Source organism: Budorcas taxicolor, chromosome 22, assembly GCF_023091745.1.
Source record: "Budorcas taxicolor isolate Tak-1 chromosome 22, Takin1.1, whole genome shotgun sequence".
NCBI classification, from domain to species: domain Eukaryota; kingdom Metazoa; phylum Chordata; class Mammalia; order Artiodactyla; family Bovidae; genus Budorcas; species Budorcas taxicolor.
In genome coordinates this window covers 21,057,227-21,077,703 of record NC_068931.1, presented here as the reverse complement: position 1 = coordinate 21,077,703, position 20,477 = coordinate 21,057,227, and the positions used below count along the sequence as shown (strand labels likewise).

Genomic DNA, 20,477 nt, shown 5'->3' with positions numbered 1-20,477 from the left:
TTTCCCAGGAGAAGGAAGATGCTGTCAAGAATTGATAAGGTGATTTCACTCATTAATATAGCCATGAAATCACACATAATGGCTAGATTACTTTTCTTATTTTGAGCTCGGTGCTCTTTATTTCACACACAGAGCTAGCATGTTAGAGATGCATTTAGAAATTTACCATACTCTATTAATTCTATGTCAAGGAAAAATATGTTCAACAGTATGATTGTTTTTCTGCCTGTAATTGATTCCTACATATTTCCAAATGTCTTACTCTTCGGCACTGGAAATATAAAATGTGGCTTATGTGGTCACGGCCTATTCACCAGCACTCAGCTGGAGGCACTTACAGAAATTATGGGCATGGTAAACTGATATTTTCTCTAAGCCAAGAATAGAACCTAGGTCTCCCACCTTGCAGGCAGATTCTTTACCAGCTGAGCCACCAGGGAAGCCCAAGAATACTGGAGTGGGTAGCCTATCCTTTCTCCAGGGGAACTTCTTGACCCAGGAACAGAACCAGGGTCTCCTGCATTGCAGGTGGATTCTTTACCAGTTGAGCTAACCGGGAAGCCCCTAAGCATTTACAGTAAACGTTACAGTAAGCGTTTACTGGTAAACATGATAATTCTAGTCTTCTGATCTTCACACCTGGAAATAAAACATAGACATACAGTAATGGCATAAAATGTTCAATTTCTTTCAGTGAATCATCCTTTTTCCTCATTTTCATTCGTCATGGCTGCTGTCATCGTTACCAGTCACTGACTGAGCATCTTTGTTACCTTCATTGGGTAACATATTTTCAGTGCCCTTCAGGCAAATAGGTGCTCTCTTAGGTTACCCTGTCCACGGGGTAGAGATCAGAAACATCTGGCATCCTGTTTCCAGCTGGCACAGGAACAATGGAACACCATCCATCATCAGCCTAATGCATGCTGGTTCCCTTGCATAAAGCTTCTGGACACCTCCAGTCCAGGATTTCGTGAGCTGGCAGGAAACTAGATTCCTGGTGGTTCTGTGACTCAGGGCTGCCCCACCTCACCTGACTGCTGCTACTTAATGCCATTTGTTCAGTGAGACAGAATCTCTCAGGGACTCACCCCAAGGGCAAGGCCAGGGCCCTGCCTGCTGTGCCTGCTGGAGGACATTTGACAGCCTTTGTGAATCATGGGAGTGTTGTGCTTGCCGTTTCTTGGTTCCTAAAAAAAAGGAACAGATAGTACTTTCCCATTTTTCCTCTTACAGAGAATGACAGTTGCCTGCAGTGTGTCTTCTTGTACCATTTTATAAAACATTAAATAGTCCTGAGTTTATCTGAAGCAAAGTATAAATCCTGCAGAAGTTTACTTAAGTAAAGATAAGGCTCAGAGTGGCATTGGGACTATTGTTAAAGCAGGATATTACATGAGCGCCATGATAATCTCATGGATGACAAATAGGCGTCAATATCTGCCAAAGGTCTGAGACTTCACCCTACTTAAAAGCTAGTAAGTTAGCCCGCCATGATCTCATGGATGTTGGCAGAAGACACGAAACTCCTGGGTCAGAAACAAAGGACTTTATTACTCACAGCGATAGTAGTAGCCAAGATAGCAGCATTTGTGCCATTTCTGCAAGTCGCAGTTTCCACAAGGTGATGTGAATAAGCCCACGTGACACCTGCATCCACACTGAGTGGAACCCTGAGTTTAAGGATCTCAAGTCTTTATTGGGCAGTAAGCGCATCTTCCCTTTGTCCCAGAGGGAGACGTGATCTTGCTCACAGTGGGCGATAAACCAAGTAGTGGTTGGTTCCAGTGGGAGACTGTCTCTGTCTTACAAGACTGTTTTCTATGCATACCTCCTTAGAAGGATGGTCCAGAATCAAGGCTATGGTGGCTTTGCTTATAAGACTCCAGAAATGATAGACCCAGGGAGAATTGTTTCCAAGATTGGGGTTATGGTGATTTTTAACTGACCTTTATCATCAAATTTTCATTCTAAAAACTGTTTAATGTAAACAAAAAATCCAAGTTTGAAACAGCCATTGGCTTGTTTGTTCCTATTTGACAAGAAGAAGGAGTATCAGGAGCTGTAAAGCCCAGTCTGGAGCAGGCGCCGTGTGCGTCTGGAGGTGCTCCAGGGCATCCGGAGAGACAGGAGTGCCTTTCATCCCAGGGGAAAGCCTTGGGTAAGTGTTTCCAGCTACAGTCAGAAGGCCTCCCCGGGCGGGGGCTGTGGTACAGCAAAGAAGAGTAAATCTCAGGTTTCTTCTCGCCTCCTTACCTGTGCTCAGGACTTTGCTCTCTCCTCTGCCATCTCCATCTCCCCTCTTTCCCCCCCACAGCGCCCCTCCTCCCCCGTACCCTTCCCCCACCCACTCCTACAAGGCATTTGTACAAAATGATACAACACCAGCAGTGAGGCAGGATAATCAAACACTGGTTTTCCAGTCCCTAAAAGGATACTTTTTCAAGACCTTTCCAAAGCTGTGAGATCTTCTAAAGAAGCCACCTCCACCAGATACACTGGGAAGTCCCAGCAGCTTTTTGTTGACTTTCTAGGTTCAGCAACTGTCTCTTTCTTCTAGAACTCTCTAGACTCGAACACGTTATTGGGCTTCTATGTCATCATCGTCTTCTGTCATTGTGATTTCATCATCTTGTCTCACATGTGTCCTCATTTTGTCTCAATCTTCTTACTGACTCTTCTTTTAGCTGCCCCCTAGGTGTCAGATTTTTCCAGGATTCCTTCTCCAGCAACCCCCTGTGTTCATGCCACACCTCCTGCACCTTCATAGGCCCATCTGTGATTTTTAGCAACCTGCCGGTGCTAAAATTTCACGGTGCTGAAATCCACCGTGTCTGCCTCTCCAGCTGTGGCCTTCCTGAGCTCAGGACTCATGTATCCAACCTCCTTAGACATCACCATCTGAATACTCCTTAGACACTTCGGACTTACCAAGTACCAGTCAGGGGCATTTTGATGGGAGGTGTCCCTCATCTCTCCCCCACAAAACTAGCAAATCTGCTCATACCTCCCAGTCCTTGTCTGGTTAAGCCCATTTCTCTTGGCCTCCTTATTCAAGTTGGAAGCAGATAGGTAACTTTGACTTCTCCCTTAATGCTTACCCCAACATCTAGTCGGTCACCAAATGTCAATGTGCTCTTTTCCCTCAAATCAGCCATCTCCCTTGTCTCCCCATTGTCAATGCTTCAGTCCAATCTTAACCATCTCTGATCTGGACCATTTCTGTAGCTTCTACTATATCTCACCTCCCCAGGTTCTTCTTATAGCCCAACCCCCTCCCTCCCCCCCAAATCATGTCTATACCATGATTTTAAAACCTGTTAGTGGCTCTCCGTCATCTGCAACATGAACTTAAGACCTTGCATGGCACTCAAGACTCTTGGGTATCCAGTCTCCACAATGAGTCTCTTATGACCATTAACACCTCTACACGTTACGCTCCATCAGGACCAAACCACCCTCAGGGTGGAAAGGTGTCTTGTTCTCTCTCTTTCTCTTGAGGCATTCTTGAACCTCCTGTGTCTCTTGTGGTTTAAACAACTTGCTGCATCCAGTGTGATTTAAGAGTCCAAGGACCTATAGTTGGAGAGAACGTGGCCCGTGACTGTAAGCCCAGGACTTCTTACAGCGTTCCACGGAAGCTCAGTGAAAACTGGATTGTTGGAACTCTGAGGGCGCGTATGGGATCTCCAAGGTGGTATCTTCCAAAAGGGCTTTTGAAAGTAATTTTGAACATATATGGATTTCATCTTAAGGGGTGGTTTAGGCCCAAGCCTGTTTGAAAACTCTGGCTCTAATTTTGAGGGCAAAGCTGGGCTGTATTTTAAAGGCATACAAATTCATTAGACTGGTAAATCAGTATTTTGCAGGTAATATGTGTCTTTTTTGGAATAAGCCGAAGTGAACTGAATTTGGACCCATCCTAATGAACCTGTTCCTATAGAGCAATGATTCTCAGCCAGGAGTGGTTTTTGCTCTCAGGGGGACATTTGGTAGTGTCTGGAATGGCAACCCACTCCAGTGTTCTTGCCTGGAGAATCCCAGGGATGGGGGAGCCTGGTGGGCTGCCGTCTCTGGGGTCGCCCAGAGTCGGACACAACTGAAGCGACTTAGCAACAGCAGCAGCAGGAGATATTTTTGGTTGTCAGAACTGGGAAGGAGCTGCTATTGGTCTCCAGAGGGAAGAAGCCAGGAATGCTGCTGAATATCCGACAATGCATAGGACAATAGGCTGCAGCCCCCCTGCCCACAACAAAGATGTATCTGACCCCAGATATCCAGAGTACTGAGTCTGAGAAATCTGGCTCCAGGGCGAATCTGAGTGAACAGCTTAGAAAGAATTGGCCCAACACCAATGGCAAAATCTAAAGAATTTTCAAAGTTGTGAGCATTTTCTCTTGGGACCTTTTTCACGTTTATATGATTAAACCACAAGTTTAAAGTCCATGGTGTTAGTTATTAGCTCTGAACTGAGGAGGTCCCTGGAATCCACACCATTTGGAGCAGCTATCATAGAACTGGCTGGCCCAACCCTCAGTTTCATAAGACCTGCCAGAAAGCCAAGTCCTGGCAAAGTCATCAAGACACCATCACAGACTGAAATCAATTGAAGCCACCCAAAGACTTATTAAATTCAGATCTTTCTACCAGCCGTTTATCTCTTCAAAGAGAAATTGCATGACAGGGGATTCCAGTTGGACACTCTGGACTCAGCTGTCAGGGACATTGATGAAAGCAGAGCTGGAACTTTCATGCCCACTTTTTGTTTTGTTTTTTTTCAGGAATGGTTATGTACTTGTGTTTGTGGCTTAAGTCACCCACCACACAGTGTAACATCATGATTAACAGCCCAGGCTTTTCAATCAGGCCGATCCAAGGTCAAATCCCAGCTCTGCTCGTCATAAGGGTCTGTTGGAAGTAGGTGACGCATGCTCAAAGGGCCCACGGGCAGGCTGTGAAGGGACCATGTGCAGAGGTGCAGAGTGGGACCTTCAAAGTGCACGGAAGTGCCCAGAGACGAGCAGCAGGGGGGAACTGCCAACACCATTTCTGCCTCCAGGCCTGGAAAAGCTAAAGGGAACAGCTCGGGCTGGGTAAGAGCCGTAGCCTTGGGAAGGGAGCCCTGAGGACAGAAATGCTGGCCTGACATCTTCTGCCCAATTGGCCCCTCATGAAGAGCAGGAACATGAACACACCAGCCTCTCCTTCCTCCTGCGTTTGCAGGTGCCTCCCAGGGCTGATCCACCTGGAAGTGAGAGGGAAAGCAAACGCAGGAGCGCCTCCCTACAGAGGCTGACCTCCCAGGGCACAAAGCAGGACAGAGAATGGGTCTTGGAGCAGGCCAAGAGTATCCAGCATGCTGTGTGGCCCTGGATGAGTTACTTAACCTCTCTGAACACCATTCCTCGTTTCTCACATGGGGACATTAATCTTCACATCGTTGATAAGAGAAGTAAATAGGGTGACGTGCCCCTGTTTCCTGGGACAGCACCCATGTGTCAGAGGCACTCTGTAGATGGTAGCTTTTGTTTTTAATTCACTTAAGGCCAAGCAGAGCCTGAGGTCAGGTAAGATCAGATGAGAAGTTAGTGCGGGGCTAAGAACTAGCTAGTCTGAGTTGATGTCTGCCCTAGCTGACTTGAAACAGGGATGAACTGCCTGAAATCCTCAAGACCTGCTCGCTCCTCTTCCGTTGCCCAGTTTTGTGATCTGTATCAAGGACATCCCGGTCGTTAGACAGGGCACCCTTTTCTTTTATCTCAAAAAACACAGTTATGTTTTTCCTCTTCCCCTGTGGTTCTCAGGTTGATGGTTCTCATCCCGGCTCCCAACCTCTCTGCGGTAACATCTGTTTCCTTTGGATAAAGACTCCCTTTTAGTGTTCATGCTCAGTTTATGAGTCCCTCCCCACAGGCTGGCAGCAACCCAGTTCCTTGTTACTTCTTTTGAATATACTGTAGATCTCTTCCTTCCTATTGTATCTTCCACATTCTGTAAATTATCCCGCGCGCGTGTGTGTGTGTGTGTTTGTGAGACTCACTCGTGTCCAATTCTTTGCGACCCCATGGACTGTAGCCCACCAGGCTGCTCTGTCCATGGAATTCTCCAGGCAAGTATACTGGAGTGGGTTACCATTCCCTCCTCCAGGGGATCTTCCTGACCCAGGGATCGAACCCAGGTCTCCCTCATTGCAGGTGAATTCTTTACTGCCTGAGCCAGCAGGGAAGCCCACGTTATCCCCTACCATATCTCATTTTAATGTTTAACTGTTTGGCTGGGTTGGGTCTTTGTTGTAGCACACAGGATCTTCGCTGTGGCTTGTGGGCTTACGTGCTCCGCAGCATGTGGGGTCTTAGTTCCCTAACCAGGGATCAAACATGCATCTTTTGCATTGGAAAGTGGATTCTTAACCACTGGACTGCCAGGGAAATCCCCCATATCTCTTTAGACAGTTTTTTTTTCCTTTCTCCTCCCTTCTACTCCCCCACCTCCAACCTTAAAATTTAAAGTTCTCTGAATCAGGTCACTGCAGGTTCCGGCCAAATGCATTTTTCTGGCCTTTGCTAAGTGTGTCCTCGCAATGCCAAGATCCCATCAGTCTGCTGTCTCAGGATGTGGTCCAGGAAGACAGATCCCAGCTCTGGACGCCTTCTGTGTTGCCAAGCATTTCTTGCCATGTCCTCATTTCATTTCCAAGCTTGCACCCACCGCAGGGAGAAGGGTTGTCTGGCACCTGGACCTAAGCCTTAGCAGTTTCCCTCCACCCTCGCTTTCTGAGAGCAGTGAGAGACCCTTCCCCACAGAGAGGTTGTGGTTTGGTAGACAGTTTGTGCTCTGGCCACTGGCCTGCAACACTCCCGTGCCCCTTGGATACGAACACAGTGCCCCCTTCCCCCCCCCCGCCCCGCCCAGGGGATTCCTTGCCCGTGTGTTCTTCCAGTGATGCCCTTTATGCATTTTCTTCTCCTCTTGAGCCCCACTGGCTGGCATTTACCTCTTTCTCCTCAGCCTCTTTGTCTGCAGGGTTTGCTTCCTGAATGTTCACCCCACACTGACTAGGAGTCTCCCCCGGAAGCTACCGGCCCATCTCAGCTATCCCCGCGGGAACTGTGGTTTGTCTGTGACGTGGGTATACTCAGGAGTTCTCTTGGGTCACGTGGAACATGGCCCGTCTCTTCCTAAGCACCCGTCATCCCCCGCAGTGTGAAGCCCCAGGTCCCTAACTCACCCTCAAGGCTTGTTGCCCCAGTCCCCGACCCCAGACGTCTTTCATTCCTCCTGCTTGCCGTGGGCTCCTGGTCTCTGCACGCGCTCCTCCCTCTACCCAGAACTCTCATGCCGAGTTTTCCCTCTTTAGTTCCTTTTCACCCTTGAAGACTGTGCTTAGTACCATTTTAGTACAGGGTCTTAGGACCCTTCCCAGGCTTTGCCAGAAACCCTTGCCAGACCCTCCCAGGGCACCATGCCTTTCCTCTTAGAATATCCATCACACTTACAAATATTCGTTTATTGTGGCTGGTGGGAACTGAGGGGTGGGGGTCTTCCCTGTGTCCTCTGACGGTCGGGTTTGCCCACCTTTGCTGTACGGAAGTCACGGGTGTTGTGTGGGATCTCTTAGCATCTCTGCAACCTCCGTGACAATAAGAACGAGGTCTATAGTGCTGGATCTGGGTTGTGTGTCCGTGTGCTTCTCACCACTGACACCATTGCTGGGTGTCCATGAAATGTTGTGAGGAATTTTCATCCCTCGGTATTGGCAAATGCCTTAGCTCCCTGAGAACTTTCCCTGCAGGCCTGCGTGGTTCCTCCTGTTTCCCTGGGATTCAGCCAGTGTGGATGGTACTTTCCCCCAGTGTGCTGGGAGAGCAGCGGGCGTGGCTTGGGGTGGTGACTCCAAAGGAACAGCTCTATGTTTGTGGAGGGGACTGTTGGTGATAGCTGCTGCTGCTGTCACTTCAGTCGTGTCCAACTCTGTGCGACCCCATAGGCGGCAGCCCACCAGGCTCCCCCGTCCCTGGGACTCTCCAGGCAAGAGTACTGGAGTGGGTTGCCATTTCCTTCTCCAGTGCATGAAAGTGAAGTCGCTCAGTCATGTCCGACTCCTAGTGACCCCTTGGACTGCAGCCTACCAGGCTCCTCCATCCATGGGATTCTCCAGGCAAGAGTACTGGAGTGGGGTGCCATTGCCTTCTCTGTTGGTAATAAAGGTGCGGACAAAGAAAGTGAAGGGGAGCAGAAATGTTCTGGAGTTCAGTGTCTAGTTTTGGGGTGTTTCCTAAGTGTCCATGAGAACTTTCTGAGCAGGTAGTGGTCCCAAGACCACACTGGGGGCCCTTGGACGTGAAAGGAGGGCAGAGTCTTGTCCCCCAGGTTACTCGTGCCTCGTTGTTCCTGGGCTTGATTAATGCAGCTCGAGGAGGACTCAGCTGTGCATCTTGTCCAGGGACTTCTTACTCGGTTCTCAGGTCCCTCACCTGGCTGCCTGGCCCCATACCACCGTGACCCCTCGATGCGATTTTATGGCCCGGTGCTGAGCCCTCTGAAGCAGGAGTATGTGTTGTGTCCTGGACACGCCTGTCACCTGGTGTATTCTGTGCAGAAGGTGTCAGGAGTGAGAAGCCCAGGTGTATGCCCCCTGTCCCCTCCCTTCTCTGTCTTTGGTGGTTTGGCTTGATGGACTGTGTGTGAATGTTCTTTAATTGGTTTGTCAATAGCATAGCATCACACACTGCAGATTTGCAGTGAGGCCTTATAAACACTGAGCCTGCATTCTGGTCAGGATGTAGTTTTGGAGACGACGGTCACCCCAGCAGTGATGAAAGAGAGACAGCACCCCAGTGGTCAGATCACACATTTAAATGTCTGCTTCAGGAAGTAAGGCCTGAACAGAGCGGGATGAAAGTACACTGTTTATTCCCCAGAGTGTGTGGCTTTCTAGAGCTTGCATGTCCCTTGCCTCACTTGTCCCTAAAGTCCCTGGCTGATCAGGAGCCAGAGTCCCTGCTTAAAAAAAAAGGAAGGACATGTGACAGTGGAGTGTGTGTAGGCTGGAGCCAGACAGCCGTCAAATGATGGATCCTTCCTGCTTTGTCTGCCAGTCTGCTGGGGATGGGGAGTAGACACAGGCTGATGGCAACCAACTGCAGCCATCTCCCCGTCAGTGATAAAGCCCCACGGAGACACCCTCGCCAGTTTTCGCCATATGCTCACCAATTCAAACTTAAATGCACGCCACATGCTAGGCTGTTGGAAACACATTTTCATTTTGATGTGGCCATTCTGAAGTAAATGTGTGTAAGAACATATGCTCTCTGTCAACCCGACGATGACACTGCTGTTGCTAAAACTATGCTTTTGCTGTGCTGGTAAAATGAGGGGAGTTGTGTATCTCTTTGCTAAATACTCTATTATCAGATGAAAAGGCAGTTACCATAAAGAGTCCTTCAACACCGGAGGGAATTTTTCTCAAAGGTCTGTTCACTCTCTCCCTGTACCCAGCTCAGTTTTTGCGTTTAAGGAAAAACACTCGATGTACCCATTCTCGGGCACACAGGCTCACAGCTGTGTGCTCTTCAGTTTCTCCCTGCTGCTGCCGGCCAGTGCGTCTCAGTCTGGAGGCTGCTCTCACATGACCAGACGGGGCTTCCAAAACCAGCCCTCCTGGGGACACCCCAGAGGGACACCCAACAGACCGCAGAGGACCTCTGCCACCTCACCCCACCTCCTCCATTCTCCCAGGAAGCCGGTGCCTGTCCTAGGCTGGAGTCCCCAGCAGAAGGCTTGCAGTGTGTCATCACGCCCGGGGAGGGGGTGGTGGGCAGAAGTCCCTTCGTACTGTACATCCAGCTCCCACCTAAAAGGCCCTGGGGCAGTTTTGGGAAGAAGATCACTTCCCTGGGGTGGCTGGAAGCTACCCAGCACATAAGGAGAGGCTGGCATCTCATCTCTCTACTGCCTCCCTCTCCAGTTCCGAGACTCATTCTCCAGGGAAGACAGCCTGAGAGCAGATGAGGGGTGGGGGTTCTGGACCCAGTGAGGCCTGGCAGAATGGCTTCTTAAGGGCAGCTGGGCCCCCTGCCCAGCGAGGCCTGAGCTTTTCTCTTGCATAGTAATGCCACTGCCTGGTTTGCTAGGGGGCTGCGCTGGGTGCCCTGTTCCAGCCATCCCCGCTCACCTGAGCTGGCAGGTTGTCCCCACAAAGAGAGAGCCCCCACCCCCCCCCGTCATCTGCCTGTTCTTAGTGTCTGGGCAGGCCCCTCCCACTTCTCCCATGCACAGACCCTGCCTGAATCTGCATTGCTTCGAGCAGTATGTGTGTAGACTCAGGACACGTGCTGTTGGTGGTACTGCCAGGATTCCAGCCATGTGGCTCTGCCCAGCCCTCAGGAGTGACTGCTCCTCACCTGGCCTTCATGGAAGAATTATATATATATATATATATATATATATATATATCCCCAATCATTTTGCTACCATCCACAGCTCACAGCTGAGAGGGTTACTCAGTAAAAATATGCATATGGCAGACTGTGTCATTTCCCAGCTTCTAGGGGATGACATCCATGGAACCTGAGCCACAAATCTCCAGCCTTGACAGGTTTACAGAGTTATTTGCCTGTGGGCGATTCTTATAGATAGCTTCCAAGTGTATGGACTAACGTCACATTGAAAGTGAAAAAGTAAAAGTGTTAGCTGCTCAGTCGTGTCCGACTCTGTGAGCCCATGGACTGTAGCCCGCCAGGCTCCTCTGTCCATGGAATTCTCCAGGTGAGAATTCCACTATAGTGGGTAGCCATTCCCTTATCCAGGGGATCTTCCTGAACCAGGAATCAAACCCACATTTCCTGCATTGCAATCAGATTCCTTCCTGTTTGAGCTGCCAGGGAAGCAAACATCACATTATGAGCAGACATAACTCAAGCAAAGGGTGACAGGCCTCACTGGTTTAGTCACTGATAAAAGCTCCGACTGGGACCCCCCTGGCGGTCCAGTAGTTAAGCCTGGATGCTCCCACCTGCAGGGGCATGGGTTCTATCCCTAATCAGGGAGCTAAGACCCCACATGCCACACAGCTCAGCCAAAAAACAAGTAGAATTACCCAGTGAATATTTATTTATGTCAACTGGATATATTTTATATCAACTGATAACTTAACATCAGACTGCTCTTTGCTAATCAGCTTGATTCACCGTGAACTTATTTCCTCTTTCCCTGAAGAAGCAAAAGGCTCATGTATCCGTCTGCTGTTGCTGTGTAACAAGTTACCACAAACATAGCTGTTCAAAACAGCACCCGTTTATTATTTCACAGTTCCCATGAGTCAGAAACCCAGCCTGGCTAACTGGGTTCTTGGCCAGGAGTATCTCAAGGCCATAGTTACGGCTGTGGCTGGTGGGGCTCTTATTGGGAGGCCTGGGAAGAGGCCACCTCCAGGGTCTTTCAGGTTGTTGGCAGAATTCAGTTCCTCGTGCTTGCAGGACTGAGGTCCCTGTTCCTTGTTGGCTATTGGCCAGGAATCATCCTCAGCTTCTAGAGGCCAACACGTTCCTTGTCAATGGGCCCTTCCATCTTTAAAGCCAGCATGGTCAGGACAAATACTTCGTGTACTTCTGATCTCTCTGACATCCTTTTCTGGTGCTAATGAGAAAACACTGTGTCTAAAAGGCTCACCAGGTTGGATCAGACCCACCTGAGATCTCTGTATTGTAAGGTCGAGCAACTTGAGACATGAATGCCAGCCGCCATCCCCTTTCCCGCAGTGTTTGATCGAATAACCAGGTGACGGGAGTCTCAGGGCCACTTTCAAATTCTTCCTGCCTCACATCTGGTCTCCCTTTTGCTCAACATTGCCTCGAAATTCCCGTCCTCACTGTAATCTCCACTGTTGTCTCCCCCAGCCAGCGCCGGGGAGCCTGGGCCTGAACCGGAGGCAGACGTGGAGGCAGAGGTGGGGCAGGTGGCCGATGAGGCCAGCCAGGAGCTAGCGCCTGCCGGAGTGGGAGCCGAGAGCGAGGTGGAGCGGGCCCTGGAGCCCGAGCACGAGGAGCGAGCCTCCCTGAGTGAGAAGGAGCGGCAGAATGAGGCGGTGAACGAGCGTGACAACTGCTCGGCCTCCAGCGTCTCATCCTCCAGCAGCACGTTGGAGAGGGAGGACAAGGAGGACAAGCTCTCCCGGGACAAGGGCACAGGTAAGGAACCCCCCCACCCAGGGCACCCGGTGCAGGGCACCTGGCTCAGTTGACCTGCTGGCCCAGCTCGCTCCCCAGACGGTGCCCCGTGTCTGGAGGAGGGTGCATGTCCACACTCAGCCAGCCAGCAGCTTCCTGCCCCCCAGATGGGCTTCCTCTCTCTGCCATGCAGCTGCACCATCACTTTACAGCTGGGAAAGGGCCATCAGGGACTTCTGCTGAGGAATGAGCCCTAGCAGAGAAATTCCTCAGCTTCCTTCTAACTATTAAACTGTGAACAGTAAGTGTGGCTGTTTTCTGGTTTAAATTTAGAGACACATTGTGTTGTTATCTGCTCCCTTGAAAGAGTTAATTTTTCAGTGAAGTATGTTGATGCTTTTGAACTGTGATGTGGTGTTGGAGAAGACTCTTGAGAGTCCTTTGGACTGCAAGGAGATCCAACCAGTCCTTTCTAAAGGAGATCAGCCCTGGGATTTCTTTGGAAGGAATGATGCTAAAGCTGAAGCTCCAGTACTTTAGCCACCTCATGTGAAGAGTTGACTCATTGGAAAAGACTCTGATGCTGGGAGGGATTGGGGGCAGGAGGAGAAGGGGACGACCCAGGATGAGATGGCTGGATGGCATCACTGACTCGATGGACGTGAGTCTGAGTGAACTCTGGGAGTTGGTGATGGACAGGGAGGCCTGGCGTGCTGTGATTCACGGGGTCGCAAGGAGTTGGACACGACTGAGCGACTGAACTGAAGTATGTTGAGCCATTGTGACTAAATTCCAGACCAGAGCAACTTCTGTAGAGTGAATTGTATGAGTACTTTTAAAAAGGGCCAGTTTGTAGCATGCTGAGGTCAGTTTGATGGGCTCTGCTGGAATGTACATAATTTAGGTAATTTTCTACAGTATACTCAGGACCTCGGTTTTCTTCCATATTAAGTACGTGCTTTTTCTTATAGAATCGTACCTTTTCGGTATTATGCCTGATGGTCATTCAGTTTCACCTGTTTGATGGTGACTTTATGTTTAGGGACCAAATGGAATGTTAGTTCTCATTAGAGACTTGGGGAGGGTGCCACAGAGGGTTCTAGAAATTGTAAGTGATTCAAATAATCATTTGAATGATTTTTAAAATTTTTAATTGGAGGAGAATTGTTTTACAATGTTGTGATGGTTTCTGCCGTACAACAGTGTGAATCAGCCATAGATATACATAAGTCCCCTCCCACCCCTGTCACTTGAATTGTGATTCATGTGTGACACCGTGGAGTTGGTGTTCCGACTCATGACTTGTGTGCAGTGTCAGGAAGCTACCTCTCTTGACAGACACTCCTTACCTGTGGAGACATGTCTTATGGGGCCACCTTCATTAAGTTACACAGTGACACAGATTCAAGGACCCTACATCTTAGGCCCAGAAGGCAGCATGAAGGCTCCACAAGGGACTGCCAATCAGTGCCAGGACCCATGCATGGTGTGTTCGTTCACAGATTAAGAATACAGTCTCCCTGAAGCCCGGACAAGTGAACAAAGATTGAATGAATGAATGAAGCCATAATTCATTCAGGAGGCCTGTCAGATAGTGGCTTAGTCCAATATTTCAGTTTTCACAATTATATAATTATATTTAATTATATCTATATCTATATCTATATCGGAGAAGGCAATAGCCCCCCACTCCAGCACTCTTGCCTGGAAAACCCCATGGATGGAGGAGCCTGGTGGGCTGCAGTCCATGGGGTCGCTAAGAGTCGGACACGACTGAGCAACTTCACTTTCACTTTTCACTTTCATGCATTGCAGAAGGAAATGGCAACCCACTCCAGTGTTCTTGCCTGGAGAATCCCAGGGACGGGGAAGCCTGGTGGGCTGCTGTCTATGGGGTCGCACAGAGTCGGACACGACTGAAGTGACTTAGCAGCGTATATATATAGTCTCAATGAAAAGGAAAAGGCTTTGAAGACTTTGTTTATGTCTTAGGAACCATTGCATTGAAAATCTTGTGTCTGGTTGAATATGTGCGTGCTAAAAGGATTACATATGTTGATACTGAATTTCTTTCAAAGTCAGATTATAGTTATTCTCTCAGATTTTACTTGCTGTTGTTCACATTTAATGTAATTTTGGTCATAGTACAGAATGTTGGGTAAGTCATGTTGATCAGTTTGACCTTGAATCATGTTTTATTGCATTATGAGTAGCTTTTAGGATTATTCATCTTAACTAGGTTTAGCAAGCCTAAAACATATCAACAAGTTGGATTAGTAAAAATAAGCCAGGGCAAAGAACTTTCTTGGATCAGATTGCCCAATATCCTTCCAAATAAGGACAACTTTCCAAAAATGGAGACTCTACTCCCAGTGAAGAACCATTGACTTCCTACCAAAAGCTGGTAGTGTCCAGGAATTGGAGCCTTGCAGTGGCTTTTCTGCTTCAGTCTGGTGCTGTTAAGGGATGTGACCATGTTTATTTGTTGTAGCTTATTGGTTCTTAAAATATCCCACTGCTCACAGCCACCATCAGCAACCAGGAATCAGGGAAGCTGTGTCCTCATAGTTCTTGCTTTTCAGAATCTTCTCAAACAAATCACAAAGGCAATCAAAGTGATTCCTCATCTTTTTCTAATGGTTGTAGCTATTAGTTGAGAATGAATTTGTAGAGCTTGAAAGAGATTCAACTTACTGCAAGTGTGTGGTCTTATTTTTCTTTGTTTTTGGTGTTGTACTCCCTGGCATTAGAATGAGAGGCTTTATCGTTGCGTAGATTACTTTGTTGTAGTTACTTCCCAAATCGTGTTTTGTCTCTACTTGAATGCAGTGAGGATGGGGTTGTCTGTCTTGTTCATTGTGAGTCCTTACTTCCTGGCTGGGGACCCGGAACATAATAGGGGCTCATGAAACCACCGATGAATGAAGAAGCATCAGGCTAAGATGGAGAAGCCCCATTACTCCCAGTTGCTCCCTCTTACAACTAAAATATCAACACCCTGGATATAATAGAACAGCCAATCATAGAAGGACGCTAAAAGGTGAAAAGAAGGAGGCAGACTGCCTAGGAGTCTTTTGACTTGAACAGCACAGCAGTGAAGCTTCAAGGAAAGCTGATTCCCTTAACCAAAGGATGGGGAAAGGTGATGCCCAACAGAACAGAAAATCTGTGCTGCTCTTAATAAGTGCTCTATCCCAAACAAGGTCTAATGGAAACTATGCCACTGTCACACCTCTCTTCCAATCCAGTGGTTTCAGTAAGACAGAAAAGGAGGCAAGTCTTCTGTACACACCCATATGGAAACGGGAGATGGCTCTCCAGTTCCCTCCCCTCCCTCAAACCTGTAGTGTCAGCAGGACTCAGAAAGGAACCAGTCTTCTGTCGCCTGCCCAGTAGAAGCAGATTGCTCTCCATTCCCCTGCTGGGATACTGTTGGCCTAATGGGGAGTTCATAGTCTATCCCCTGCATGGGGAAGCAAGTGGATCTCAATTCTTCCAACAGGGTTGAGTCAGTGGGGTCCTGTGGGGATCTGAGCCTTCACCTGGACCACAGTAGGACCACACTTAATGAAGACCTGGCGGAAAGACTAATAGCCTTCTCTCTCTTCCCACCATCACTCTCCTTGTCCTCAGTGCCAGTGAGGGCCCAGGGGGAGCCAAGCCTCTGTCCCCACCCAGCATAAACAAGGTAGAATGATGTGGTTGGAGGTGGGACTAGCCATTGGTGGGGACTGGTGGAAAACTGAGCCTTCACTTCACTTGGAGACAGTGAGCCAATGGGAGTCAGTGCTTCACGTCCACTGGGAAGATGCTGCTGGGGTCAAGGGGCTTCAGCCCATCTACATTGAGGGAGTGAGTCAGCCTTCTTCCTGATGACAGTGGGACCCAGCAGGGACCTGAACATATACGTGCACCAAAACCTATAAGCTATTCCCTGAAAGGGTGAGTATCTGCTAAAAGAGAAGGTTAAATATGACCCAAAGTCTATCCCATAATACCCAACACATCCAGGATATAATCAAAAATCACTCATCATATCAAGAAGCAGGGCATTGACATCTTGAATGGAAAAAGACCATCCAGAGATGCCATTATTATGGTGACTGCTTTAAAACCTTTGACAGGTGCTGGGATGATCTGTCAAAAGTTTTAAAGCAGTCATCATAATAATGCTTTAGAGAACAGTTACAAACTCTCAAGAAATACATTAAAAAAGTCTTAGCAAAGAAATTTTCAAAAAAGAACCAAAGGAAAATAATACAACTGGAAAATGCAAGCTAAAATAAAGTATTTGACATACTTTATATTTGATTAGAAACAATAAAGGAAATAATCAGTGTATTTGAAAACAGATCAGTGGAAATTACCAAATCTGAATAGCCGAGAAAAAATAGACTAAAAATGGAAGGAGCCTCAGGGACCTATGGGACTATGTCAGTAAAACTGACCTTCATTTCATCTAAGTCTAGGAAGAGGAGAGAGAATGCAGTGTGGAAAAATGTTTGAGGAAATAATGGCTGAGATTTTCCCAAGTTTTGCAAAAGGCATAAACCTACAGATTTAAGCTGAGCAAATCCTAACAAGGATAAATCCAAAGAAATCGACACCAAGACAAATGATAATCAAATTTATGATAACTAAAAGCCGATAATTTTTTAAGACAAAAAAAATGATGTGATACCTATAGAAGAGCAGCAGTTCAGAGGATAGCAGATATCTTGTCTGGATCACGGAGGCCTGCAGAAAGGGGGACAGCATCTGTCAAGCACTGAAAGACCATAACTGTCAATGGTGAATTACGTGTACAGTAAAAGTGGCCTTTAACAATACAGGGGAAATAAAAACATTCTCAGTAAAGAACAACCAAGAGCGTTTGTCACGAGTGACCTCCCCTTGAAGAATGGCTGAAGTAAGTTTTCTGAACAGAAAGGAAATGATGATAGAAGATGACTTGGGACTCCAGCAAGAAAACAAAAAACAGAATGGGTAAAAATAGGAGTAGATAAAAATGCTATGTTTTTACCCATGTGCTTCTTAAATCATATTCGATGGTTGAAGCAAACATTACTTTATGGTGTTCAGCATATGTAGAGGAAATACTTAAGACAGCTGTATTTTTAAAACTGGGAGGGTAAACGGATCTAAATGGAAGTAAGGTTTCTGGACTTCAAAGCAGTAAAACATCAGTTTGTTTTTGTTTAGTCACTGAGTTGTGTCCGACTCTTTGTCACTCAGTGGACTGTAGCCCACCAGGCTCCTTTGTCCATGGGACTCCCCAGGCAGTAATATTGGAGTGGGTTGCCGTTTCCTTCTCCAGGGAATCTCCAGGGCTCAAAACTGCATCTCCTGCATTAACAGGTGAATCCTTTACCACTGAGACACCAGGGGAGCCCAATACCAATAGACTAAATAAGTGAGTGTGTATACTGTAATACCTAGAGCAACTACTAGGAAAATTACAAGAAGTAATCAAATACACTATAAAAAAGTCACATTGAAATTCTAAAAAACGTTCAGGCAAGCTACCCAAGACCAAGAACGGAGGAACAGACACGGAAACAAGCATCGAACAAAAAAAATAAAACGGCACGCTGGAGTCCTAACAGCAAGTAAGAGAGATTTGAAGAGTGGATGAAAACACCAGTCAGCTACATGCTGTCAGAGACAACACTCATATCAAATGTAATGACATGGGCAGATGGAAAGTTAAAAGCTGGGAAAAGATGTCATGCCAACATTAATCAAAGAAAAGCCGTACTAATAGCTATGTTAATATCAGATGAAGTACACTTCAGAGCGAAGGAAATTGCTAGGGACAAAGAGGCACCCTACGTAATGATTTTATAAAAGACATAAATGAATGAAGAAAGTAAATTTGAAAGCCAGCATTTAAAATGTTACCTGATTATGCTCTTTGCCTTGTTGCCAAAATAAGAAATTGTCAACATTTCCCAATAAATGGAGAGAGTGAGGCGGTCTGTTGAGAGAGACTCAGTCACTTTATCTGCCACAACTTCCTGGCATCAAAGCAGTCTCCCTATTTACGGGACTGTTTGAGCAGCTGTAGTGATTTCTCCATCGTGTCCTCAAATGCCACCTCCTGTCTCTTTGATGGTGGTTATCATCAAAATGTATTTTGTTTGTGAAGCCAGTCTCCAAGAGGACTCAAGACCTCCTTGTGCTGGTGTTGGGCGCTTGGTGAGCTTAGGCCACTGTTGAGCAGAGCACAGAGGCCAAAACTACAGTGGAAAAATCGGAGCACTGAGGGCCTTTGGCTTTCCCCGGTAAATGCCTCATCAAAGATGAAGGCACAGCCACAGGAGAGAGGCCAATGTCCTTCCCCAGCCTGTCTGATCCAGCTCTTTGGTAGAGAAAAAGCTCATGCTGCTCACATCCTCAGCCTAGGTCTCTTGCCCCCTCCCCAGATGAGCAGCCACAGAGGCCCTTGGATATCTGATGGAATTCACAGCCTGAAGTGCCCACCGCACAGCCCTGCTGGACCTCAGGAAGCAAACTCGGAGGACTGACGTCCCTGACCATTTATCCATTCATCCACTCATCCTAGATGCTGGGGATACAACAGGGAACAAAACAAACCCAAATCCCTGCTCTTGTAGAGTTTACATTCCAAGGAAGAACACAATTTAACAAATAATTATAATCATTCCAATAATGGGACAAAGGCAGCAATAAACTCAAAGAGGAAAATGTGTGGAAGATCAGACAGTAAGACATGCTTGGGTAGAAAATAAAGCAGGAAAAGATGATGAGCTATGGACGAGAGGGAGGTGTGCACAATTTTAAATAAGGTGGTCGGGGAAGATTTCACTGGGAAGACACTATTTGAGCTAAAACGGAAAGGAAGTTGAGAAGCAAATTGTGTGATTAACTGGGGTTGCCCCAGGAGAGGCAAAGGTCCTGAGGCTGGATCACGTAACACCTGGTGAGTTCTAGGAATGTCAGGTCAGTGCTTTTACTGAAGAGGTTCATGTGTGTATATCTGGGGTGGTGGCAGTGGCGGAGGTGGTGGTAGGAGAGGGAGAAAAAAAAATTAAGGTGGGATCACGCATGGCTTGTGAACACTGACAGATCACCGGCTTTTTGTCCCAGTGAAATGTGGCACCGTTGGCAGACTTAGAGCAGAAAGGTAAGTTGGACATTGCAACATGTCACGTGGCTGTGGGGTTCACTGTAGAGGGACAAGCGTGGAAGCTGAGATCAGCTGGATGCTCCCCTGTTGGCAAGCAACCTCGCTAGTTCAGACTGGGGTTGCGGCAGGAGTAGTGATGAGAAAAGTGATTGGATTCTGGATGCAACGTGAAGATTAAACTAACAGGACTCTGTTGTGTGGGATGAAAGAGCAGTGTACACCCGTGGTGGGTTCATGTTGATGTTTGGCAAAACCAATAAAGTATTGTAAAGTAAAATAAAAAATGTCGAGGATGACTCTGAGGCTTTTGGAATTGGCAGCGATTACATTGGACGGGTGAAGGATGGATGGAGTGGCCACACTGAGACCAGAAATGACTGCAGGAGAAGCAGGTTGGGTGAGTGGGACTGGGGGCAGAAGATGGCATTTAAAGGCCTGAGACTGGATGAGATGAAGGCTAGGAAAGGGAGTGTAGATGGAGAGAAGAGGTCCACAGACTCTTAAAGGTTAAAGATACGGAGGAACCAACACAGGAGACCGACCAGGAGCAGCCAAAGAGAAGGCAGGAAACCAGCTGAGTACAGCGTCTGGAAGTGAAGGAGGAGAGTCAAGGGTGAGAGCGTGACAGCTGCGTCTAGTGCGACAGGAAGGTCATAGGTCACCCAGAAAGGAGCATCTCTGAAACAGAGCAAAAACTTCATTAGACTGGGTTCAAGAGAGAATAAAGAGAGAAATTGGAAACAGCAAAACAACTCTTATATGCAGCTTTATTTTTTGTTTGTTTCTTTAAAATTTTTATTTTGTATTGGGGTATAGCCAATGAACAACATTGTGGTAGTTTCAGGTGAACCTCAAAGACACTCAGCCATACGTATACATGTATCCATTCTCCCCCCAACTCCCCTCCCATCCAGGCTGGCACATAAGTTTGAGTAGCGTTCCATGTGCTCTACAATAGGTCCTTGTTGGTTACCCATTTTGAATATAGCAGTGTGTGTGTGACCTTCCCAAACTCCCTAACTCTCCCTCCCCTGCCCCAGCTTTACTTTAAAAGAAAGGAGAAAATTTGGATTATAGCTGGAGGGATAAGTAGAATCAAGTGAGGTTTTTTGTTTTCATTTAACAGGTAAAATTATACTGTGTTTATATACCAGTAGGAA

The 20,477-nt window shown here is 47.4% G+C and overlaps 1 protein-coding gene across 4 annotated transcripts in view; it reads left to right on the top strand.

The window, feature by feature from the left end:
* The window catches only part of FHOD3 (formin homology 2 domain containing 3), a 530,296-nt gene that overhangs the window by 440,028 nt on the left and 69,791 nt on the right, over positions 1–20,477 (top strand). For all 4 annotated transcript variants that reach the window (XM_052660257.1, XM_052660258.1, XM_052660256.1 and 1 more), the window contains one exon: positions 11,898–12,188. In XM_052660257.1, the coding sequence (XP_052516217.1) occupies positions 11,898–12,188 (291 nt within the window). The remainder of the gene's footprint in view (positions 1–11,897; positions 12,189–20,477) is intronic.